Raw genomic sequence first — 27,147 nt, 5'->3', positions numbered from 1 at the left:
TTGCTGGAAATAATTCTACTCTTTGCGCCTCTTTCAAGAAGTATTTAGATGCATGCTTCATATTGAAAGATATGGGACCACTAAAATACTTCTTTGGAATCGAGTGTACTCGTTCCCAGAAAGGCATGTTCTTATGTCTAGCGCAAGTACACTCTCGATATTTTGAGTGAGGTTGGTATGTTAGCTTGTAAGCCTGTTGAGACTCCATTGCTGCGAAATCATCATCTAGCATCTGCTACCGGGCCTTTTTATTCAGATGCTCCACAATACGCAGATTGGTAGGTCGCCTGATATACCTCACCATTACTCGTCCGGATATTTCTTATCCCGTCCATATTTTATCATAGTTCATGCAAGCTCCACGGCAAGAGCGTTTTAATGCAGTAATTCATGTTTTGTGGTATCTAAAGTCTCATCCGGGACAAGGTATTCTTCTTCAAGTTGTGATTAACCTAGTTGTCCTATTACACGCCGGTCTATTTCTGGATAATTTATCATGCTTGGGGCATCACCTATATCTTGGACAACAAAGAAGCAACACATTGTTTCTCGGTCTTCCGCAAAAGCCGAATAGGCGAATACCGCTCCATGGCTCATACATGTGCAGAGATAAAGTGGCTTCGAAGTTTTCTTGCTTCTCTTGGTATTTTCCATAGTCATCCAGTTTTAATCCAGTTTTCATGAACAAACTAAGCACATTGAAATTGATTGCCACTTTGTTCGAGAGCTCCTGGTTGCAGGGGTTATTTCTCGTGCTCATGTTCGCACTTCATTGCAACTGGCTGACATTTTCATCAAGGCCTTTGGAGCTACACAGTTTTCCTTTCTACTATCCAAGTTGGGTGTTTGGGATCCCTCAGCTCCAACTTGAGGAAGGGTATTTGGATATAGTTTAGGAAATAATATATTTTGTGTATCATTTAGTTTATATTATAGGAATGCCTATATTTTGTGCATCATTCTAGTCAATCGGTTTCCTAAGTGTACAAGGAGTCTAGGGTTAACTTAGCTTTGTATATAAGCTGCCTCTTCACAGAGTACTCCACCGACAGAAATACAGACACACTTTCTCCTCCAATATTTGTCAAATACTCACTAAATCAGCCATAAGCTCTTATTCAGTTTACGTATGCAAGCTTCCTTGCTTCCTTATGCTCAAATAGAAAAACAATTAGAAAGTTTCTTTGGAATAAAGTCGACAGAAGCAGATTCTCACCTAGAACTTCTTGGTCACAAATCCCAAACCAATGGCTATTGGAGGATCGTGTATAAGAAGTCTTAAAGGAATGGAGCCTTTCCATCTTGCCTTCATGGCAAAATTAGGTTGGACTATTCTTAATAATCCTACAAAACTTTGTGTTAGAATGTTTAATGAGAAATATCTTAGGAACTGTGCCTTTTTGGATTTATCCCCCGCAACTGCTGTTCTTATCCTCTTGCGATCAATCAGGTAAATCCTCTTTTTTTTTTCTTTAATTCCTATTTCCTTCTACTTCTCGAAGAAAAGAAAACCTGATGTTGCACCACATTTGTTAAATAATTTGATCTCTGTACTAGGAACCAATTGGATCAAAAAATAGCAAGGATGTTTTACGCAGCTGGTTTTCCATTTAATCTTGCAAGATATCCGCACTATCTTAAGCTTTTACATGTGCTGCAAACCCTAACTTCGGTGTGTATACTCCTCCTGGTGATACTAAGTTGCGAACTACATTACTCCATCAAGAAAAGGCCAATGTTGGGAAGTTATTAGAGTCTCTCAAAGCAACATGGTCTCAGAAAGGAGTGACAGTTGTGACTGATGGTTGGAGTGATCCAACAAGAAAGCCTCTTATAAACTTCAAAGTCATGGCTAATTGTGGAAAAGGTCTCATGATCCAAAAAGCGGTTAATTGTTTCCATGTAGTGAAATATAAATATTTCATTTCAAATTGGATGAAAGAAGCCATTGCTGAAATGGGTCATCAAAATGTGGTACAAGTTATAATTAACAATGGTGCAAATTGTAAGGGGGCAGGGAAGATTATTGAGAAAATGTATCCTCACATCTAGTGGACGCCATGTGTAGTTCACACTCTTAACCTTGCTCTAAAAAATATATGTGCTATGAAATATGTTAACGCACTCAGCAAAAGCTATGAATTGTGTAATTGGATCACTGACATTCATGGAGACGCCAAACAAATACAGAATTTCATCATGAACCACAACACAAGATTGAGGATCTTCAACAAATTTCTCTCCTCTGAGGTTACTTTCAGTTGCCGATACCCGTTTTGCTTCAATCATGGTGATGAAAAAAAGGTTTAAGCTTATCAAGCCGGTTCTTCAAGCAATGGCCATTACATTAGTGATGACTGGAGTTTTTACAAAGATGATGACACGGGAAGGGAATACTTTGTGAAGAAGAAGGTTGTGAATGATTGATTAGTGGGATAAAGTGGTTATATCATTGATTTCACAAGACCAATATATGACATGATTCGAGCTTGTCACGCCAACAAACCATGCCTTCACTTGGTGTATAAGAGGTGGGATTCCATGATAGAGAAGGTGAAGCTTGAGATCTACAAGAAAGAAAAACTCCCTATTTCAGAGCATTGTCCCTTCTCTTTGATGTAGTTAATTAGATCTTAGTAGCTTGTTGGACAAAGACCTATACTCCTCTTCATTGTCTAGCTCACTCCCTAAATCCAAGGTCTGTATTCTTCAAAGTTAGTCTTCTCCCATCCGGTGATACTTTCTTTGCGATATTATTTATTGTTGGGATTATACTGATGGATGGCTTCATGAGGATCCTACTAGAGTTGCTCCTCATGGAGACGCTAAAATATCTCGTGGAGGATGAAGTGCTTCCGTAGATTGTTTCCCGACATAGATTGTTTCCCGACATAGATTGTTTCCCGACAGTGATGACTTTGATAAAGTTTATGATGAAATATGCTCAATTATCACTGATGTTGGGTCTTTTTGATTGTATAACATCTCTTCAAAGAGATTCTCTTCTGATCCTAGGAATTGGTGGCCTAACTTTGGTGCTGAAACTCCTTTGCTCAAATCTTTGGCTTTGATATTGCTTGGATAACCAACTTTTTCCTCATGTGCTGAAAGAAACTGGGGTACATACTCTTTCATTCATTTACTCAGGAGGAACAAGCTATACTAAGTTGAGCCGAAGATTTAGTTTTCATCAACAATAAACTTCGCCTATTATCCATAAATGTTTCTGAGCAATATCAGAATGAGAAGACCAAGATGTGGGATGTTGGTGGGGATGCGTTTGATTCTCTAGGAGATGTTGGGTTTTTAAAGCTTGCGGAACTTTACTTGATGAGCTAGAATTGTAGAAAGAGTTGATCTCTAAGGGTGTTGAGAATGCAGAATGTTTTTATCTGTCTTATTTATAGTATTTTTACTTATGAATTTATTTTTCCGATTTTTTTGGAGTACCCGTGCCCTGAATTTTTTTTTTGTCGTACCCATCTCTATGCAACATAGTCCAGATATGTTTTCCACTCAACTTCAACCCTTCATAAAAAAGAAAAGAAAAAAGGACATGCCAGTATCTAAAGGCACACGAAAGCATAATTCATTTTTCCACCAAGAAAAAGAAGAAAAATAGTAAATTGATCCTTACACAAACTGAATTTTTCCGTTAAACATAAGTCCTAAAAATAAAGTACATACTTATTCTTCTAAAATTGATTGCTTCATCTAAAATAAGACAGCACAAATTTGGCCAAAGCACCACCCCTGAAAACAGCATTGACACTCCACAGGGGCAACAACTATAAGGAACTTGAGATGTCCATTAACACTTAACACGTACTCCGTATTTTTTATTAGCTCATAAAATAACTTCTATAAAGAATTACCAACGGTTACTGAAACCATTATTTCTCTGCAATTCTTCCCTCCCTCCCTCCAACCTCTCTTTAACATACCCAGGAAATATTCCCTTCAAGAGATGTATAATACTAAAAACCTTCCATTCAGTTCATTGCAAAAATGAAAAACACGATCCACAACACTTTAAAATATTAAAAGCCCGATCTGCGGTTTTGTCATACAATTAGATAAAAATTGGATTCGTTAGGATAGGCCCTACCACTCTCTTAGCTTCTTATTTAAGTTATAGCCATAAAAAAAGTAGACTGTGCCACAACATAAACGATGTTCCAATAATCAGTTAGTTTGTGAATGGCACTCACCTTTCCTGCTTCAGGTTCTCCTTCTGACTCCTCAAGCTCCAATTCCGAGAAGAATGCTTCCAACACAAATGCAATGATCTGAAAAATTCAATACATAACAATTTTCATTAGTTTAATCACAATAGAAGCTATTAATAAATGTCAACAAACCAATGATCAAAAGCCTCAGTATGCAGATGTGTAATAAGCATGTCCATGGTTAAAACATAAAGATAATTTCTTTTCATTTAAGTTTGTGTGATGAAGAGAGATATAGTAGTAAGACAAAGTGGGATCCACTTAACATGGGGGAAGGGATTATTCTTCACATGCTGGAGATTGTATCACACTTGTACAAAAAAGGTTTTATAAAATTGCACATCATTTTAATCATTGTTCTTGGTCAATAGGGGATGGGGAAGAAAGCGGAGCATAAGTAACTTCTGTGAGCGAAGAGTAAATAATAAATGGAATTTAAGGTACATTTCAGAAAAGAACCTAGGCTTACCAAATTCAAGATAAGCATCACTGTGATGAGGTAGAAGCTAACAAAGTACACAAGACTCCACGAAGTTCCTGTCAAGTCCCAGTATGTCTGGAAAAATTTGCAACAACAATTTCCTTTCATTAGTAGAGTAAGATTTGCCAACCTAATTATAAGTGGCTTCAGTTTGTATTTCTCATCCAATGATAATAAGCATGGTACATAAATGAAATACTACTCTAAATTCCGTAGAATTATCATAATCTATCATATGACCACCCACACTTTGAAAGGGGGAGTAGCAAAGTGCCATAAGATTACCCAGCAAATGATTGGTTTGATCATCCAATGATCTTCAGTTATCATATGATAGAGCTTAAGAGACATAATAAGCTTCAGCATAAAATAGCCTAGGGCAGGTTAAAACATAAAAAAAAATACATGACCTCATTTATTGCATTAACAGTGCAACTGAAAATAAGAAGATGATGAAAATAATTTGACATTTGTGTTTCTTTGTGCAGTAAACTGTAAGGAGTATTTCAACACAACTTTCTAATCATAATGATAATTATACAATAAGACTGAAGATTTAATCTTAGGTGTCCCTTGTGGAGGCAACTCACTTGCTGTTTGTCCATGAAGACATGGGGAATTGCTCTATGAAAATTATCTTAACAGTACTTCTAATAAGTATTCCTTCATGCTAAAGATCATGAGAGTCTAAGGCGCTAAAGATTATGAGAGTCTAAGGCACACTAACGTGCAAAAGGATTTTTCGGTTTTCATTTTGAGAATAACTTTCATGCTAATGCAATAATTACCTTCATAGAAACCACTAGGCATTGACTGTTATGATAAATATTGGAGTTATTCGTTGGGCATTGACTGTTAATGCAACAATGAGGTCATATGCTCAGAATATTATTAATGAAATAGAATATATTGGGTGGCGCAGGCGCGCAGCAGCACATCAATCATGAATCACTAGCACAGATTATAATTCTATTCCATTAATTTTATGGCTTCAATGTTATGATATACTTCCTCCAATTCTTTGTTGTTGCAACATACCCCTCTACACGGTATTTAAGAAAGTGGTACTTGAGTGGGGCCACAACCACTTTAGTCACATTACTTACTTCATCTTAGGTGTAAAATTGTAACTTTGGGTAAAAAATGTTTCCATTTTAGGTGTGTTGCAACTATTGTGACATTTCATTTTAGGGAAGTGTTGCAACTATATAGAAACGGAGGAAGTATATTGGAGCTATTTGTTAGGCATTTGCCATTATGGGAAAAGGGTTAATTTGTATATATTTGTTCAACATTTGAGTTCTATAGGTGCAATCTGCTTTTAATTAATATATTCTCCACCTTTTCCAACATAAGAAAAAAGAAAATTAACCTAATGTAATTTTTTCTTCAATTATTACCGTAAACATTCTGTACTTAAGATGCTAGAATATGATAACAAGTATGGAGGAGTCCTGTGAAGCTCCCTCGCAGTCAGTAGTGAGAAATTCTATGGTGGTAACCTAGAAAACATATTTTTTTTTGACGGATAACCTAGAAAACTGTTACGAACTTACGAAAGCGAATTTCAAAAAAATAAAAACTAAATAAAACTTAAAAGCCCCTTGATAATTCTAATTTGTAACTTTCCTCTTATTACCAATTTACCACCTCATGATACTCGACTTTCAAGTTCAACCCAAAACCTCTATGGTTCCCTTTTAAAATTTCCTTTTGTTCCTCAACGAAAAAAGCCCCCACTAGGACCAATCATCGACATCATTCGCACTACATCCTCCTCCATCTTTACATTTAATTTCTAGCTTTTCTGTAGTATTTAAGTTTTGTTGATAATTATTAAACGTATGACCTAGCATCCAATGAAGCAAAGTGCCACACCCGCCAAGATTCAGAATTTCAGACACATATACCCTATCCGAGATACTCACATCACATCAACAACAACAACAACAACAACAACAAAGCCTTGGTCCCAAAATGATTTGGGGTCGGCTAACATGAATCGACATAGGAGGTCGTCAATGTGACCAATCAAACAAGACAGAAACGAGAAGTTAAAAGAATAAACAAGGAAGAGGGGGAAAGTGAAAGTAATGAAAGTAAAATAAGAGGTAAATATACATAATACAGAAAAAATATTCTAAGGGATAGTAAAAATATGTGAAGTTTAAAACGAGAAAATTAAAAATAAATACAATAAGTATATTTGAAAATAGCATATAAAAGCGAGCCTTGAAAATAAAAAAAAACCGTCCACAAAAGGTTTGCAAAACACAAGAAGTAAACTAAGAGAGTCAAAGTGGAAGATGTATAAGCCAAATAACGTCATCAACGTCTATTCTCTCCCTCCACTTTGTCCTATCCAACGACATATTTTCCGCAATGCCAAGTAGACCCATATCGTGCTCAATCACCCTTACCCCTACCCCTTGCAATCCTATCACTTTGCCACCCTTCTAGCCTCTTAACTGGGGCATCACTTGATCTTCTTCTTACTTGTCCAAACCATCTTAAACGATTTTCCATCATCTTAAACTCAATCGGTGCAACCCCTACTTCTTCCTAATAATCTCATTCCTCAATCGATCCTTTCTTGTATGGCCACACATCCAACGTAACATGCGCATCTCCGCCACATTCATCTTATGCACGTGACAATGTTTCACTGCACAGCATTCCGTGCATATAACAACGCCGGTCCAATTGTTGTGCGGTAGAATTTTCCCTTCAATCTTTGGGCATGCCTGGATCCCATAGGAACCCCGTGTCACTTTTCCACTTCAACCAACCTGCTTTGATTCTATGAACCACATCCCCAACCAATTCCCCAACCAATTCCCCATCCTTCAGGATAATAGATCCTAAATAGCTGAACATCTCAGGACCTTTGATAATTTTCCCATCTAAGGTAATCGCCCCTGTCTCCCATCACATATGCTAGGAAATAACCCAAAAACAAGGATGGAATTTTAAGAGAACTGATTTTATGGAGAGGGGTAGTTTAAGGAGTTTCTTTGTGCTGTGTCGGGGCTAGAATATCGTTACAATTACAGAGCCCCTGTGCACTTTCTCAAATGAGACCCTCATTTTATTGTAGCCAAAAGGCAGATTGAACATCTAATAATCCTAAAGCTGATACAAAGAGGAGATTTAAAATATAAAAAAAGTGGAAGATGAATGACTTTGGAAATTAACAGACAAAAACTGAAAACTTGAGAAATTAGGGGAGATAAAGAGTTGTGACTTTGCTAGTTCCTGTCAATTTGATATGGAGTATTTCAAATATAAAAAAAAAGGAAAAAAAAAAAGAGAAACTCATGCATGTGTGTCCCAAGAGAGGCGAAAAAATCTATAAAAAAAGGGAAGGAAAGTGGCTGTCGTACTGTCACGTTAGCCAGCTGTCTGATAATGTTCAGTGTTTAAAAAGAAAGATATAGCTTGCACGATTAGAACACAAGACCACGCGTGTGGAATAATTATCCCTTAACCATTGCTACAATTCAATATATTCGAACATATAAGAAACTGAACAACCTATATTTAAAATCTGGAGGCCCTGTTCCATCGCTTACCTCGCACCAGCCCAAAACCACCTCCGGCTTTATGATTCAGTTATTAGTGGCTTCCATAATAAGTTAGCAAGTTTGTTAGGGGAAAGGCTAATATAGAGCATATTAGAAAGATAGAGAGGCATTTTGAATATTGTGGACTGATATTTTGAGCTTTTAAGAGGTCAATGGTAGAGAATCAGGCCTCTCAAAAGCTTGAACATCATTTACAACTGCTGTGATTTCCACTCTATTAATCAAATCTTCTTCCTCTGCTTCTTAATTTTCTGCAATTAAAATTGTCTAGCTATGTTATTCATAGCAGAATTCTGCCTATTGTTAGCGACATCGATGCCTGGGAAAGGTACACAAGTAAATTACAATGAAAATTACTTATGGAAGAGTAGTAGGGAGCAAGCAGCTAGCACTAATGTGTAATAAAGGGGGATGTAAACATTGTAATGAAATAATTCTGAACAGCTTGTGGGTGGATTATAACCCTTAGAGAAATGGTAGGTTGTAACTGCTTTGATTATACTGGTCATTCAATTTAAAATCCACCCGACCCGAAAACCGACCCGAACCCGACCCGAAAATACTGGGTCCTGAACAAGATTTTGCGACCCGTAACCCGATTTTATCCGAACCCGAGCAACCCGAAAAATAATGGGTCAAAACCCGACCGAACCCGTTTTGGACCCGACCGATTGAAAATCGTTGTATTTATAGTAATAAATGCGATTATGAGAAAATTTAAGCATAATAAACACGCTGTTTTTTACTATTATTGTGTGTAATATGATTTTAATTTGAATTATACGCCATTTTACGGTTGAATTTGACTAAATATAAACTTATGTAGGAAAATTTGTTAATTTGTGCCCATATTTTGTATATTTATCACCTAAATTAATGAAAATATAATGCGCGTTTTAAAATCTCTCAACCCGTTGGGTCGACCCGAACTCGAAAGTTCTGGGTCTTGAACAAGCATTTGTAAACCCGAACCCGAAAGTGACCGACCCGATCTAACCCGAACCCGAAAATAATTTTTTACAACCCGACCCGACCGACCCGTTTGACAGGTCTAGTCGCTTCCATTGTACTCCGTGAGAGAAAAAGGAAGGGTTTTATAATACTTTTTATTTAAAAACATTTTAGATTTCAAAATAACATTTGATGAACGGTTAGGACTATAGCAAACTTTAGATTATTACGAAATAACCAGGGGGAGCAAACTGATTAAAACATGCATATCAGCATTTTTATTAGAACCGAAGGGGATGTTTTTTTTTTCTCCTATCTTCTTTTCAGTAAATACCATCCACAAATATGTTGTTCCTGTAACAAACTTCTAAAATCAACCACTATTTGTGACTTATCCAACAAACAGACAAAATCAAAGCAGGTCTTCTAGCAGTAAAGTTTTAACGTTTTAACGGGTCGGGGGGAGGGGGGTAAAGAGAAGCAATTAAGAAATTCCTAAAATCTGCAGATGAAGACTCTTGATAAACCTACATCAAATTCTCTAGTGAAACTAAGCTATAGTACCATGTACGTTGCTCTGTTGTAAGTCTATCATCATAGTGGTCATGGATCACCCATAAGACACATAGACGCATCACATATAAGACACTTATTTTACACAAGAAAAAACTGAGAATAGGAAAATACGTAACCCTTTCTACGAGACTAAGAATAACGGAAGGTGGGTAACATATAAAGCATACATATATGTAAAGAAGAAATATATAAACTAGTGGTACCTGCATCCAGGCTTGCCAGTTCCCCATAACTACTAAATTGAACGTTGTCACCATTGCATTTGGATAGTCATTAAAGTTGAAGAGTAAATAACTATAGTTGTCAAGAAAATCGAAACATATAACTCCAAGGGAAAAGGCAAAAGAGTTAAAAGATAAAATGCTAATGATAAACAGACAAAAATATAGGAAAAGAGCAAACAACTAGTTCTTGTACAATTGACGTTGAGTGTTGTTCAGGCCCCCCATGGGACCCACATCCAAAAACCACTGAATTACCAAAACACCCATAGAGGTTAAAATTACCAAAATACCCCCAACGACAACCCCAAGATGGGCTTCTAAGTCAATCTCGGGGCCCAATATCAAGCCTCCATAGGCCAACCTGTTGTACACCCCTACAATGGCAAATATTTACCAACAATGCCATCACACATTTATATAAATTCTCAAGGGTCACATCATCTTCTCTTCTCACACATACTCTCTCTACTTTCTTTCTCTAGCTTGCAACACGCAACTGACTTGAGCTTTAGATAGAGAGGGTTTCTCGGGAACACCATCCGATGCAGCTCACTTGGACGAGCTCCCCACTCAATTCACTACTTGAATTTCTATGCAGAAACAAGTACCACACAACCTTTCAAACGGATAAAAAATATTTAGCATAAGTTAATCTACTTAAAAGGATACTCGTTTTCTGCAAGATCAGTTCCCTCTAGTAAAGCATTCCCTGCGTTTACCATCCCACCAAAAATCTGTCAAACAAAAAAACAGTTAACTGTTAAGGAACGCCAACAGAAGAATCTGCACTGAGGTGCAATGAAGGAAAACATAGTAAAGAAATGGAGACCATGGGAAAATAAATGAGAAAAAGAAGACAAAAGAATATACTACAGGATTGTAGCTGATTTTCAGTACGAAGAGGATAAAGAGAACTTTGTAAAAGCACCGTTAAGGAAAAGGATATTTATGGGTCTCAGTCATCAAGAAAGCTTACATTAATAATCTAAAAATGATGGAATACCGGTATTGACAAGATTTTACGACGCCATTTGCATTTACTTCTTTTGTTCTTTTTTACTTGCAACATTTTAGCGTTTCATATTGACCAATACATAACTTTGATTATTAAATGTCAATATCTTTAAATTAGCTTTTAGTAAAAAATTATAAAAGGTTGATATCATGAAACTCTGCATTGAGACGAATCTAACAAGATCTCCCATGACTATTTTCCTTATGCATAAATTAAAAAATATGGTCAAAGTGTGACTAGTGTAAAAATCCAAATGGTTAAAGTATTAAAGAGGGGGTGAAATTTCACTTATTAGAATAATTTGAATTAATGACTCAAACTCTTAAAGTATATTTTGCATTTTAAGACGTAGCAGACTTGAATGAAATTAATAGAAAAATACTTCAGAAAAGATATTATACTCCCTCCATTCCATTTTAGTTATCAAATTTTCCTTTTTGGGATGTCCAAAATAGTTGTCAAGTTTCCAATTATAACAAAATAAAGAATAAAATATGCTACAAAACTATATGGCTATTTGTCAAAAGTAACATAAATGGTGGAAACATCATTGAGACCAATGTGATGTTTCCTTAAAAAAAATTCATTCTTAAATATGACAACTAATACGGAACGGAGGGTGTAGACCTATGTTACTTCGACACTTTGGTTGACAGAGGGTGTCGGTGTCCGATCCTCCGACACTTCGACACGACATGACACCCAAATATACAGTGGCCTTGTATGAAATGTATTACATCTAGAGTGTCAGAGGATGTGGATCCTCCATCCCTTGTCGGACAAGACACCCCAATAAGAGTCTAAGCAACATAGGTGTGGACAGAAAATTTAAACATTAGATGAGATAAAAGAGATGAAATTTTAGTGAAGAAAGCATTACACACCTGAACACCAAGAGAGCTATAGATGCACATGACACAAAAAACAGTCCCCAGGTATGGCATCAAGCTTGGAATTAAAGTCAAGAATGTTGCAACAAAGGCACGATAACTCTTGACCCGCATCGACAGTCTTACTAATCGTAAAACTCTAGCAAGGATAAGATAGCGGATCCTGATCATATGTATGGAGGAGAAAAACAATGATATTATCAAAATTCAATATTGTGAAATGAATTCTTCAGCGAAAAATAAAAACATTTCACAAGTAAAAGAGGACACAAAGATTAGGAACAGAAGAATGGAATTGGAGTCCTTCACTTCTTTCAGCTACAATTAAAGCACTCAAAATACATGCATCATATATCAAATATTCACCAAAAGTGTACAAGTGAAAATGTGAAAATCAGCATACAGTAATACAGGTATAGAACATCCTAATGTGCGATTTTGGGTCAGGGGTGGCACTAAAGTAGACAAGTACGGAGTAGTAGTTATTGGAATATAAAAAAGGCTATCAGAAATTTGGGTATATAGAGAGGGAAACTCGTAGCTTACGAGTCTTTAAGTATCTTTTTATGATGTTAATTTTGTATCAATGATTGATTGTAGATGGCGAAAAGTTAAAATTGATTAAATATATCACTACAAGTGTAAAAAAATGTACAAAAATGTACTGTATTATTATGATAGGATAACGTAGTAATTGATGGAGATTATTTTGTTCTCATCAAATTGAAACTTTAAAAAAAAAAAAGTGTAATCCAATTAAATACTTTGATTTGATTTTAAGTGTAGCCCGAAAGTATGACGGTGGAAGAAAGCAAGAGAAATGCTTTTATTTGTGTAGAATTGACCTCCGGTTGCTGTTATCAAAGATAACAATTACTCAACCAACCACTCCAAAAAGTGATAATTTCGTGCATAACGCAAGCAGGTTTTAAATATAAACCTTACTTTTAATTTAGTTTTGTAAATTTATTTTTTTGTGGGGGTGGCACATGCCCCCTGGGTCCCAACATGGGTCTGCCACTGCGTGCGATCAGATGTTTCTTAATATAAATCGACTCATATGAAAGTCAATCGTAAGAACTTACTATGCCTGGTTCACAGTAGCATATGAAGATTCGAAAGAACATTAAAACAATGACCATAAAACAAAGACCAGATAAGCATGAAGCTGATCAGCAAACTTAAAAAGTATAGTAATGGGATATGGGGAAAAGATTTAAATGAAAGTAATGCATGTGTAAAACCACGTAGGTACTGTAATCCAAACATCAATGTGAAACAAGGGAATTTTGTAAAATTTTGCAAAATATTGTATTCACATTCTGGAAGCTAGTAGTGTTACCATTCTCCATTAGAAAGAACACTTTGACCTTCAGGTGAAAAAAGGGTTGCTGTTTCGCCAACAACTGCAAACATTGAAAAAATACTCAAGGGAAGGGAAGCAGAGTGGTAGAAGAAGTAGATGAAAAAAAACTAATAAAAATAGTAGATTTGGTCCAGATCCAAAATGTTGTAACACATCAAGAAAGTACTCTCTTTTTTCCTTTCTGGAGGATCTGCCCAGAAAGGTGAAAACTAACTATAGATGCTTTGCGATCTGTTACGTGAATCAAGAATGAAAAGTATATTTGTTCAGTAAGTCAAATTTCTAAATCTAAGTAACTGAGTACATTCTCAGGATCCAATGAGTAAAAATCTCCAGTTCCTGTGCTAACAGTACCGCGTGAAGGAGTACGATAGAGATTCATAATCAAAACATATCAGCTTGTTTTACCAAGAGGTAGGACCAGGTGGAAATTGATCAATGCAATGCCAGAAGATCAATAATAAAGAAAAATTATACGAATTTTTGATCAACAGATTACCTATCACACAAGTTATGACAAAATCGAAGCGATTTTGACCATCCCTCCAATAATTCAAAAACCCATGTGCATAGATCTTTAAACCCATTTCTAGCACATATATCCAACCTGCCAAAAGGGGTAACAAAATAACCAATTAGTTGGGAACAATAACAAAGGACGATAAAGTATATACTTCCCTTGATGTTTTATTCACTACTATTCATTAGTCAAAATAAAACAAAGTTTGACCATATTTTGTGACTTACATATAATAAAAATATTATCATGTGGGATCTTGTTAAATTCGTCACAATGTGCATTTTCAAAATATCCACTTTTCATAAATTTTACTATAACATAGTTTGTGTTATTAATGATACAAAATGTACATTGGAGACTGGAGTAGAACTTTAAGGGAGGGAGTAATTTGAGTAAACATGTTTTGGATAAAATAAAAGTTGTTGGTCCTGTTGAATATTATGTGATCAATAAAATAATAGTGAATATGTAGATAAGTGACGTAATTACTATGCAGAGTTACACTTTTCTTTACACGGGTTTGGCATGGCATATAAGTACAGTAATAGAAGTAGAATAATAAAAACTGGAAGCAGGAGGAGAGTTGATGAAAAGAGTTAAAAAAGCTATTTAGATTGCCGTCTTCAACTTAAAATAGAAGTATCACCGGATGACTTGTACTTTCACTAAATTTAGAAAACATTCCCATGAAGATCTTTTAGCAGTTTCTTTACCAGTTTACAAAGTTGCATAAATTGGTAACTAAACATGCTGCCACAAGGGTCTATACTCGCCTAGTGGCCCTAGTTGGCTTGTTGTTTGTCTCTATGGTGCGAAAAGAAAAATAATTATTAGTGCCTTGTACAAATATTACGTTTTATAAAAAGTTGAACTAGAATCATATTCTTATTGAGATGAATGATGCTCCTATGTCTACCTGTTGATCTCTAACTTCAACAATTTTCAACGCAATGAGTCGGCACTTCATAAGATACAAACAGGTTTCTAACAAAAGCTATACCACATCAGATTACTCAAATGACATTTGGCACTAGAACTTCATATCCTGTAACACAAATAATACATAAATTGAGAAGGATTGATAAGTCATTACCAAACACAAATTCTACCACTTGCCACAACTGCTGAGCTGAACTATCGGCTATATCAAGCTGCACATTTACCATACTAAGCGCAAATCAAACACAAATCATTGCCAAAAGAAAATTAAAGGAAGTAATAAAGAAATCAACTGAATTGAAGTTGCTCCAGTGGAAGGAATTATTTATACCGTGGTTTCAATGATCACAGCAATCAAATTAATCACAAGGATGATCACGACAATGTTTGCAAAAGTATCACTCCGAATGAATTTCTTCAAATTTTTAGAGAATGGAGAGTAGTAAATTGATGGAATTGACTCAAAACAGGATGGCTGCAAAAGAAGCAATATGTCATATGACCATAGAAGCCGTTAGTAGTTATATAAATATCCAATGCACAAAGTTTTGGCCACAGGATGAACAAACTTACACAATCTTCCTTCGCAAATTTTGTTGCAATTGCATGACAGAGATCATCAAATTCTTCTTCATTAATCTGCCCAAGAGCAACATGAAGCAAGGTTATGTTACTTTGAACAATTATTTTCCATCATAAAATATGACTCTTCTTAATGACAGCTGTTATTCAATGTAGCACAAATTAAACAGGGAATTTAAAACCATAAAATACCACCTTGAAATCATGACTATCATCCAACTCTTCAAATATCAATTCAAAATCTTCTTTTGAAATTTTTGGCAGTGACCTGAAAGCAACATAAATTCACACTGGTTTTATCACAATGAACAAATTCTGAAAACAGGCTAAGGACTATTCCAAAGCAGTGTATATTGTTTTCTCAAATACAGTCAGTTGATTCCAATCAAAAAAAACCACTGCAGACTTCAAAAGTGTTGACAAAGTAGGCCCTTGTGCTTAAATCGGTGAAATCAAGAAGAAAGACAAACAGGCAAACATTGCCAACAAAAAACGTTGCAAGGTCTTTCAACACAGTGCTTAAACCCTTTCTGTGAACAAAGACGCTATAGATGACACAGAACACAAATATATACAAATCAATCAAGTAAAACATAAAATAATACTTCACTACCATGAGTAAAGCAATCAGTAGCATATTTGTTATGTCAAGCACAAGGTTGGTGATAGATGACCAATCCCCTGCCCACATACCATGTGTTCTCTTCACCAAATGAGATATGCACTTATCTGAACTAAACATGTTTGCACTTATCTAAACTTATTGGAACTAATTAAACTTGATTAACATGATTGGAACTTATTGAACCTTATCAACCAGATTAGACTTGATTGTAACTTATCTGAAGTGATTGAACGAAAAACTTATTTTTGTAAGGTGAAGAGAACGCCCCGTATGTATCTGGATTCAGTGGTTTTTCATCCCCCCTGCTCAAGTTCATTGGTAGTAAACATATTTAATATATTTGCAAACATAAAGAATTCTTAGGTGAGATGATGATGCAATATCATAGTAGGGAGGACATACCCTCATTATCCAATACAAAAAAATTAAAGGAGATAAACTATACATGATTTTGCATAGAGATTAAGAGAGCCCAAGTAACTAAAATAATTGTTCAATTTAGTGGAATTTTCCCCTTATTATGTAGTATATTTTACTAGTAACTTCATCCCTTTTTACTTGCCTTGTTTTCCTTTTTGGGGTGTCCCCATTTACTTGCACATCTCCTTTTTGGTAACTTTTTCTCTCAACATTGTCTCTTGAGTTGGGTCCCACCCTCATCCACCCATTTCCTTCTTTACTTCTTCACTCTCCTAAAATTCTGTTCTAAGTGGCATGGAGCAAGTAAAATGGGACAGAGGAAGTATTAAATTAACAAGGATTGTAAGTCACTCATTTTTAGCACAGTTAATGGAGGGAAAACGACGATATGGGGCCCACCCACAAACAAATTGTTCTCACAGATTCCGTCATTAGGTATTGGTACCCAAATAAAAAGTTGAACTAAGGTAGGTGTTTAAATAAACAAGCTTAAAATGTAATACCTCCGTTCCTAAATGTTGGTTACACTTACTTTACATACAAAGACAAGGGTAATAAGGAGAGAGTCAAAACGTGGGGTATGTGTAAGAAAAAGTAGGAGAGAGAGTGTAATAATCGGGGTTTTTGTAAGAAAAAGTAAGAAAGACAGTGTTGTAAGGAGAAAGTCTTAATCTATACTGGGTATACCATTGAAATGGTACACTAATATTCTGCATTTTTATTTAGTACCAAATCACATAGTTGAGTATAAGAAAAGTAGTTGTATTTTCTCATGTAATACCAAACAACATAGTTTGGTAACATGGTTTCATTTTTATTTGGTTCCAAACAACATACTTTGGTACTCACAAGTCAAAGATAAATGTTATTTATCGTTGGTCAGACTCAATATATTACATAAACTTACCATTTAGCCCTTAATATACCAACCGAAGTTACTATTTTGCCCTTAGTATACCATTTTAATGGTATACCTAGTATAGATTCAGAAAACCTCGTGTTGTAAGTGGGGTTACACTTACTTTAGGTACACAGACAAGGATAATAAGGAGAGGTCAAAATGTGGGGTATGTGTAAGAAAAAGTAGGAAAGAGAGTGTAATAATTGGGGTTTTTGTAAGAAAAAGTAAGAAAGACAGTATTGTAAGTGGGGTTTGTGTAAGAAAGTTTGCCAAACTAGGAACAAAGCAAAAGTTATACCCACAAAAAGGAACACACGAGAATAGAAAGTGTGACCAACAATATGGAATAGAGATAGTGGTTATTTACAAAAGTCGTAAAGTAAAGTTGGTGGTTTACATAAAATTAGCAAAGGCCTTAAATGAAACACTAATTTGTACTTCCTCCATTTTTTTAGTTACACCATATGGATTAGGCCCAAAAATTAAGAAAAATTGTAAATATCAAAAATGTCCATAGGATAAACAAACAAAAAAGAGGGAGAAGTTTAGGTAACAATCGTAAATGTGAAATGTGAAAAAGGGTAAAGTGAGTATTTAAGTGTGTGAAAACTCTACCCACCACCTGAAAAACCACCCCAATCACCCTAAAAAATATCCTCAACCCCTCTAAAAAAAACCAATCCCAACACCCCAAAACACCACCCCAATCACCCGAAACACCAAGTCCAACCACCCCAAAAGACATCACGGCCTCCATGAAACCACCTCAAATAACCACATGTCCACACCACTAGGGATGGCAATCAAATCCGAATCGGATCCATGTCCGACCCGATACAACAACAACAACAACAACAACAACAACAACAACAACAACAACAACAACAACAACAACAACAACAAATACTTAGTCCCAAAATGATTTGGGGTCGGCTAACATGAATCGTCGTAGGAGATCGTCATTGTCACCAATCAAACCAGAAAGGAGCAGGAAGTAAAAAGAAAAAAGCAAGGAAGAGAAGGTGGAATTAATGAAAGTAAGATAAGAGAAAAATGTATATATATTATAGAAGAAATATTGCAAGAGATAATAAAAAATAAGTAGAGTTTAAAATAAATGAATAAGTAAAATAAGTACATTTCAAAATAGCATGTAAAAATAAAAATATTCAAAAGAATTTTAATAAAATAAAAAATAAAAATCCGATCAGACCCGATCTAAAGGAAAAAATCCGATCCAAATCCGACTCCGAATCCAAGGTCCGATAAAAAAGTCCGAATCGGATTAATATCCGTGTCGGATTTGGAGCCTACGCAAAGTCCGATCCGGAGGTCCGACTCCGACACATTAAAATAGCCTTTCATTTTTTATCCTTCACTCCTCTAGTCAACATCAAGCCCAATAGAAAAGCAAGCCCAATTATATATAAGAAGTGTCCAAAATAAAAATCACAAACCTAATTAACCATTCCCCCATTAGTGGCCAACTGCCCCACTTCACTCCAAACATTCATCTCTCTCTCTCCTCTGAGCAACTCTCTGAATCTATAATCTACTCCAAGATTCAAACTAATTTTATTGAAGACCCTTCTCTACAATTCTTCGAACAAAGTTTAACAGGAAGATAATATAGGCCGGAGGAAGTTGCTTCTTTATGATCAATTGTATATACAGGATCGACGAGCTTGACAAGCTTATTTGTTGGTTCTTCTTGGTAATTGAGCATACTGATTACAGTTGTTTGGTTTTGAACCAGGCTTTAAGCTTGATCATCGTTTATTGTTAATTTTGTGGTATTCAATAAGACGATGTACACTAACACTACCTTTTTTGGATCTCAATTTATGAATTTATTAATGGCCTTAGTTGAGTATTGTAATTCTTCTTTAAAATTACTCCAACTTTCCTACCATGAACCATAAAAATTTTGGGAAAAAAATTATTAATGAAAATTTGGCGGACGCGGATTCGGATTCGGATTCGGATCTGGAGGTCCGACGATCCGAATCGGATCAGACTCGGGCGTGGAATATTTGGAGTCGGACTCGGATTCGAAGGCAAACGTTAGGGTCCGTTTTCTAATCGGGTCGGATTTGGATGTAGTAAAGTCCGACCTCAGTCCGATCCATTGTCATTCCTACACACAACCCCAAACCCACCCTTAGGACAAACCCAACCACCCAAACCAACCAACCCCTAAGACAACCCTAACCACTAGATCTAAGAGATAAAGGAGAGAGAAAAATTACCTTGAGGTGAGGGAAGGAAGACGTCGGCGAAGGGAAGGGGAGGCGCGGGAAAAGGGAAGGGGAGGTGCCGGCGACGTCAAAGGGGGCCGGGGGGTGGTGGTGGTTGTCTGAGTTGTAGATGTAGAGAAGTAAAGCTAAGAGATTATAATGGTGGGGTTGAATTCTAACACTTTTAAAACAAACAATGTATTAATCAAACACTTCTGCTTTCCTTTCTCTTTCTTTCCCTTTCTTGATGTCATCTCTTTCTTTGTCAAACCAAACGCCCCCTTAGAGTAAGGAACTGAGTCTTTTTTAAAAATAAAAGTAAAAGACGTGTAAAGAAAAGCTTTATAAACTATATTAATTCAAAATCAGCAACAAAGCAATCTTCTAGAAAATTGTCTACACTGCAAGTTCCCAGCCAAACATAAGCTTAACCACCACAACAGGTTCCAATCTCAAAGGAGAGAGGGAGAACTACAAATCTTTCAAAAAGGGATGAAGATTTTACCTGTATTTGTTCAATTCTTCAAATAGACAAAGACATTGCTTTTGATCTAGATATCCAAGATTCTGCAAATATTAAAGAAGAACCTCCATAATTACATGTCCATTTCAAGATAAAGCTTTCTCAAAATATCTTTTACAATATAAAGTAAGTTGAAAGATATAACAATTACAGAGTGAAGGTTCAGGGAGAGACACAAAACTTCTTAATCCATGGACAACAGCCAGGAGATTTCATATGTTCATATGTTAATGATCCGGATGGTTAAAGACCAAATAACGTGCATAAATAACCTTATGAAGATAATGATCTAGATTTTTCAATAACCACTTGCAGGCACCACGAGGCATGCATATGGGCATGACTAAAAGAAAATGTAGTTATACAGGGATTGATAAACAGAAATTTACTTTAGCACAAAATGATTTGAAGGAAACTCTCATGATCACTTAATCCTCGTAGGGGTCATAAACCTTTATCAACAACCTAGTACATGATGTGATTTATCTGAAAGGCCTTTCTAACTTAGGGACTAAACTAATGTAGAAGGTATTCGAAGGAATAAATAAAAAAGGGCAGATCAGCCCCACAACTTGTCGTACAATCCACCCCCTTACATACTTAAAAGGGAAAAAGTGGACCCATCACTCTTGCTGAATTTGCCATCTTATCCTAATCCATTCTTTCGGGTAGAATCTCACCGTAAAAAGTAGCACTTTATCTGTAACACATTCGTGGATCAGCATGTGTAGAAATCTACAATAGTGCTTGCTTTATTGACATATAGTGATAAAACAGAGCAAGACTTTGAAACTGGTTGGAACATATGCAAAGAAGAGGTAAAGTGACAGAGATGGATAGCGGAGATGGATGAAACATTTTTAAAATATGTTGATAACATTATATTGAATGTCCGTATCATATATCTTCTAATCAGGACCAAGTAATCTTTTCAAGGAACTAACAGCCTCCATAACCAGAAATCTTTATTCTTGAAAGACCATCCCAATATTTTTTCTTTTTTCAAATAACACTGGATACTGCTCAATGAGTCAGTGTTCATAAGTAACACAAAACTCAGAACTCAGAAGGATAAATTAACAGCGAAACAACCTATATGATTACGTTGGCTGATTGACAGCGAAATAGCCTTCAAAGTTATTTCATGGCCAGAGAGATGAGAGTGGAAAATATGAAGTTGGACCCAAAATTCCAAATGATTTATACTGGCACGTCAAAAAGGAAAAACCACAGGTATCAGACTTACATATCTATCCATCAAACGGAAGGCCTTGAGCAATATATTTTTCCTCATATTGTCCATCCCAGAAACTTGTTTTGCAAGCTGCAAAAAATAAGTAAAATTAAAATATTACGGTCAACTTCAATTATACCATACGGTATGATTAAAAGCGGGGGGATACATGTCTCTAGAAAGAGATATGAAACATATTAGTAGACATCAGGAAAATAAAATGTAAGCAGGTTAACGCACCTCACTCTTAAAGCTGTCATACACAACAGCAAGAATCAAGTTTGTGACGAAGTAGACACCCAGTAAGATGTACAAAACAAAGAACAGGGAATACCAACGAGAAGCCCTGAGGTCAAAAAACACAATTTAGTGCTCATATAATATACACACACACAAATACACACACACACACACACACACACACACACACACACACACATATATATATATATATATGTTTAGATGAAAAGATGTAAACAAAAGTCTTACTGGCGTCGTTGCAGTTCTACAAACAGGTAGAATACCAACCAATCATCACAAACCAATATGAAAATATTGCATAACCAAATATTAAAAATCCTACGTGGGGGAAACTTCACTAATGCCTAAGCTATTCCCGTTATCATTTTGATTTTCTGTTTCAGTTGCTTTATAGATAAATACTTAAATTACCTGTTGACATTAAATCGATATGTTCTCTCTTCTATGAACGTACAATTTTCTCAAAAAACAGTTAGTATGAAGCCAAGGGATTCATTGGGAATCATGGAGAACGAACTCAATCTCTCCAACCAGTCGTGTATCCGGGATTTCCATGTAGGGTATGAAAAATATGACCATGACCATAACTTTTTTCTTTTTGAAAAATTAGACGTTGAATAATTAGAATTAAAGGTAAGCACTAAATTCAGGATTATTAATTCATTTGAGGTTACTCAAAATATAGTCGTGACACAAAAGATCGATTAGGGGTCGTTTGGTTGGGCACTTTTGAATGGATTAGAATGGAGTTAGAGTCCATTCCATCCATTTTATTGTTTGGTTGGGCCTTTTTAAAATGAAGTCTCATACCAAAGGGGTTCTATCTCCATCTCATACCCCTGAAATCTCATACCCACCTCCTACCATAGGATTCCCAATCCATTTCACCAAAGTTACTAGCCCCTAGTTGGCCACCATCTTCGACCGTGACCATAACCGACGAACTTCGATCCGTCGACCATCACCGGCGACCTTCGACCTTCAATCATCAACTAACATCCATCTTCTCCAGAGTCCACGCCCTTAACTCGGTAACCCCTCCTACAATCTCAACGCCGCCTAAATTCTGATGAGGTGTATGCTTTCTAACAAAATTCCAATAAGAATGTCTGTGTCTCGTGCATTATTTTGATAATCATGAAGCTTATGGCTTGATTTCAAATTGTCAAAGTATAAGTGGGAACTTAGTAAGAAACGATAATGGAGGATTAACGGCACCCACCACCTCCGCATTTCGCAACCAATCACCGGCGAACTTCCATCTTCTCCGGCGTGATAAATTTCTGTTGGTTTTTTTTTGAAATTCTTGCTTAGTGGTGAATTTATTGTTGAGTTAATTTATTGGATTTGGGGCTCCATTGTTGTTGGTGGTAGATTTGGTTTGGAATTGGGATTGAGATGGGGTTTCGGTCGGGGTCGGTCATGAGATTGAGATGAGAACTTTTTGATGAACTAGTACCTCCATTGTCCTTTTCAGTGCTTGATGAGTTGATGTGCTACAACTAATTCCTGGAATGGTAGCTTAGCGGCTAATCTTTATCTCATGTTTTAATTTTTTTTGGATGAATTTTTATTTTATTTTAATGGCATTGTATTCTTCGAATGGAATACTATTGTACTAGTACCAGTCCCTTTTTGAATTTAATAAAAATATATCTGGATACAAATTCCATTACAAGAATGAACCAAACAACATGATTGGGTTATACATACCATTCTAGGATTGTGCCAAACAGTTTCAGATTGGTATGGGGAATAGAACCCATACCACCAAGGTATGAGATTCTATACCAATCCATCCCAGCTTAGTGAACCAAACGAGTCCTTAGTTTTATTTGGAAGGTAAATAGAAAGTTTAAAACAATTTATTACAATATTTCCTCAACTAATATGAATAATATAATAAAACAACATAAATAAGGCTTTGAATATAAATAGGTAATTAATGCTATTAAAAGCACAGGTGTTGAGCAAAACTAAAAAAGTAAAAAAAACTAGTGTGGCTTAGGCATCGAACACAGGTCTAGTTAAACTCCTTCGTCTCCTTTTACCAACAAACCAAGGTAACCTTAATGATATAAAGTAGTTTATAAAATGTTTTAACCTCATCAAAACAGGGTATGCAAGTGTCTACCCTTGGTATACACTAGATCCTCCACCACAAAACCTATAACATACTTCGTCTATTTTTTTTTACTTGCACCATTTGGTTTGGGCACAAACATTAAGAAGGAAGTAAATATCAAGAATGCCCATGTGATAACAAACAAAGTAGGTATAAAATGCTATGTATTAATGGTAAATATAAAATATGTAAAAGGGTAAAATAGGTATTTGGTGTCTGAATACACCAAAATGCATATGTATGCATACCATAAAAGTAAATGGCGCAAGTAATATGCAACTTCCAAAAAAGGAAAATGGTGCAAGTAAAAAAAATGGAGGAAGTAAAAAACAAGGGAATCAAACAGGTTCAGTGAACCAGGTCCATTCTTGTAACTATATTTTATATGAAAACCAGCGGCCTAGCACAAGCTTAACCCTCTTCAGTACGTAAAATTTCCATATCCAAACTGTATATTGGGAATTAAAGGGGGCAACTGGAGTTTTTTTTTTTTTTACTACTGTATAAGACATGCTTTGTCCATTTCCGATGGAGTCAAAGATTCATTTGTTCTTTTGGCTGTGGGATGTAATGGACTAAATCAAAATGGCTCTTAAAACCTCTTCGCTTCCTTTCCATGAAGTAGAAGATGGTCTTCCCGTTGTCGTCCCGTTATCTCTTTTGGGTCAATTGGAAACAACCTCTCTGCAATTGTAGGGGTAAGGTTGCGTACACCCGACCCCCCCTTACCCCGCTTCTTGCGGAAACCTCTTTGAGGCAATGGGGTAATGATAATGATGACTGTATAAGACATGCTACTCGAGAAAACACTAAAAACCTTCATCCAAACAGTTTAGAAAACAGAAAACTCAAGACTTCCAGCAAAACATGTGAGTATCCCCACTTTCTATTCTTGAGAGCTATTAGAGTGGTAACAAGAAACACCCTTTAAGGTCCCACCTTGTAGCAGAACCAAAAACTGGGGACACAAAAGATAAAAATAAATAAAGCTTCTACCCTTCCCTACACCTTCTGAAAGACTGAAACCCAACTTTAACACCATTCCTACCTCATACTTGACCGTAAGGAACAATAAACAAACTCCTGGTACATCAAGTTCAAGAGTTAAGTAGAAGGGTAAAGTAGTAATGGTGCGTTTGGTAGGCGGTAATAGAAGGGTGGTAATGGTAATTTAAAATTTCATTACCATATTTTACTCATTTGGCATCTTTCAATGGTAATGCTAAGGAATGAAATCTGGTAGTCAAAATTCTCATTTACCCCATTTTCATTACCAGTTGGAACCCTGGTATTAGAGTGGAATGGTAATGCATTATTCCACTTTATTTATAAAAAACAGTGAAATTACACTTCTTTGTTACTCCGCCTTTTTCTTTCTCTCTCCTCAATTTCTTTCTCCTTTGTGCAAACATGAATGGAGATGATCAATTCACTTTCCTTCATCACATTTTCTTTCTCTCTCCTCTACATTTCTGGATTTCTGAATTTTTTTATATAATCAATCTCCAATATATGCTGGATAAAATGTAAGGAATCAATTTGATTTTGATTTTGATTATTTTCTTCATATATTTAATCATTTGTATGTACCACGTTGGAAGCCATGGTAGATGAAAGATACGAATGAATTTTTTTGATTCCATTACCATTCTTACTATTCCCATTACAGAACACCAAAGGAAAGATATGATTTTTTTTTCTTCCATTACCATTCTTTATTAACACACACCAAACAAATACAATTCAATTACCAAATCTCACGTCCATTCCTTCATTCCCATTGCCATTGCCTTATTTCACTCCCATTACTTTATTACCAAGTACCAAACGAGCCGTAAGTTCCAAGGCGACGTAGAAGGGTGCGGAAACAAGTTTAATACCTGCTAGAACAGGTCAATCATTCCTTTGAAAACTATACCTTCTTTACTTCAGTCTACACCAAAATAAGGTTAAAAAGAGGACAGCAGTAGCTATATGGCCATTTTCACAATTCCGCGTCAAAAAGATATTCCAACACCTCAAACTCTTAGCATTCCTTGATAAGATTGAAGTGAAAAGTCTCAATGTCAATGGATTTATTACACTTCCATACTAAAGATAGCAGATAGGAGACCCACTAAATGTTCAAATTAGCTAACCACTATTAAACCACGGATAAAATAAAATAAAAAATAAAAAAACAAGCTGCTGGTTCTTTTTTTTCTTTTTTTTTTTTTTTGAGGGGATGCTTATAAAACTTTGAGAGAGGAAAAAAGGTGTTACAGGCTGCTGCTTCATTCAAGGTAAACTATCAGCAATCATAATATTAAGAGAGGATATAATTGCGTAGGCCATACAATGAGTATCACCAAGAGAGTTAGGCTTAGGCACCAGAATATATGGAACAAAACCATTCTCAGAAGTCAATCTTACTTGTATGCAGGAATCCACACATCGGGACTGTTGGAAGTTGTAAACAGAATAAACATCTGATACAATGTAGTACCATATGACGTAAAAACTTCTGCTCCCTGTTTGGTGTCTTCAAACATAACATAAGCTATCCAGCTTGAGAACAAGAGAAACACAAGTGTAAGTGCCTGCATTAATTGATATTACACGTTAATGAAAATGACATGCGAAGAAGAAGTGATGAATTTATACAAGGCATTCAAAGAATTTGAGGCCGGGTAAAACCTAATAGAAAAATGAAGGGAGAGGGCGGGGGTGCCTGTAATAGTACTTTTGTGCATTAAATATTTTGAATCAAATCAATTATGCATGCTGTGCTATTCTATTACTTAAAAAGACAAAAAAAAAAGCAGAAATGCCAGATGGATCACTCACCCAGACATTGAGATAAGTAGGAAGCATCCCAGCTAGAACAATAACACTTCTTTTTAATTCCCTAAAAACAGATAAAAGGAGAAAGATCAGAATTTAGTGAACAGAATCTTGAATCTCAGAGACTCGGAGTACAAAGATTTTAAAGCATTAAGTAACATTGCAAGTAGGAAACAATCGGCTTCCAGTCTCATTATTATTTTCTATACTATTGATTACATGGAAGGACATTATGTTAAATTGTTAACAATAGCAAGATAAAACATTACGATTTCCACAATCTTTTAAAAACAAAACCTAATACTCTTACAATATGTGATACCATAGGTCCAAACCCATACAATCTATGTGTTACTATAGATCCATACCCGTACAATTTATTTACTTCACAATACCTTTTGTCTGCCCCGGGTTTACAGTATTTTTACTATACAATCTATTTACTTTACAGTACCTTTTGATAGATTGTTGAACTCGGTCGTTCATCACCCTTCATGCTCTATGTTGACTTAGTTTTTCGTCATTAAAAAATATGCTTCTCCATAGCTTTTGATTACGGAAAAACTGTTATTGATTATGTAACTTAATTTCTTGCAATTTTATATTATCCTTTTTTTTTTGCTAAGTTGCCAATATTCATG

At 35.8% G+C, this 27,147-nt stretch overlaps 1 protein-coding gene across 1 annotated transcript in view; it reads right to left on the bottom strand.

Annotated features, from left to right (window-relative positions):
- The window catches only part of LOC110790246 (two pore calcium channel protein 1A), a 48,047-nt gene that overhangs the window by 3,874 nt on the left and 17,026 nt on the right, over window positions 1–27,147 (bottom strand). Inside the window, exons 6-21 of the mRNA XM_021995033.2 lie at window positions 26,510–26,570; window positions 26,096–26,262; window positions 21,538–21,643; window positions 21,310–21,387; window positions 20,046–20,107; window positions 15,553–15,625; window positions 15,349–15,414; window positions 15,107–15,250; window positions 14,930–14,987; window positions 13,816–13,923; window positions 13,293–13,356; window positions 11,945–12,113; window positions 10,715–10,779; window positions 10,025–10,115; window positions 4,699–4,785; window positions 4,212–4,289 (exon numbers count right to left, since the gene is read on the bottom strand). Of these exons, the coding sequence (XP_021850725.2) occupies window positions 4,212–4,289; window positions 4,699–4,785; window positions 10,025–10,115; window positions 10,715–10,779; window positions 11,945–12,113; window positions 13,293–13,356; window positions 13,816–13,923; window positions 14,930–14,987; window positions 15,107–15,250; window positions 15,349–15,414; window positions 15,553–15,625; window positions 20,046–20,107; window positions 21,310–21,387; window positions 21,538–21,643; window positions 26,096–26,262; window positions 26,510–26,570 (1,477 nt within the window). The remainder of the gene's footprint in view (window positions 1–4,211; window positions 4,290–4,698; window positions 4,786–10,024; window positions 10,116–10,714; window positions 10,780–11,944; window positions 12,114–13,292; window positions 13,357–13,815; window positions 13,924–14,929; window positions 14,988–15,106; window positions 15,251–15,348; window positions 15,415–15,552; window positions 15,626–20,045; window positions 20,108–21,309; window positions 21,388–21,537; window positions 21,644–26,095; window positions 26,263–26,509; window positions 26,571–27,147) is intronic.

The sequence above is a fragment of the Spinacia oleracea genome, chromosome 2 (assembly GCF_020520425.1).
Source record: "Spinacia oleracea cultivar Varoflay chromosome 2, BTI_SOV_V1, whole genome shotgun sequence".
In the NCBI taxonomy this organism is placed as follows: Eukaryota; Viridiplantae; Streptophyta; class Magnoliopsida; order Caryophyllales; family Amaranthaceae; genus Spinacia; species Spinacia oleracea.
Note: the sequence above shows the minus strand (reverse complement) of the source record. Positions and strands in the feature narration are given on the sequence as shown.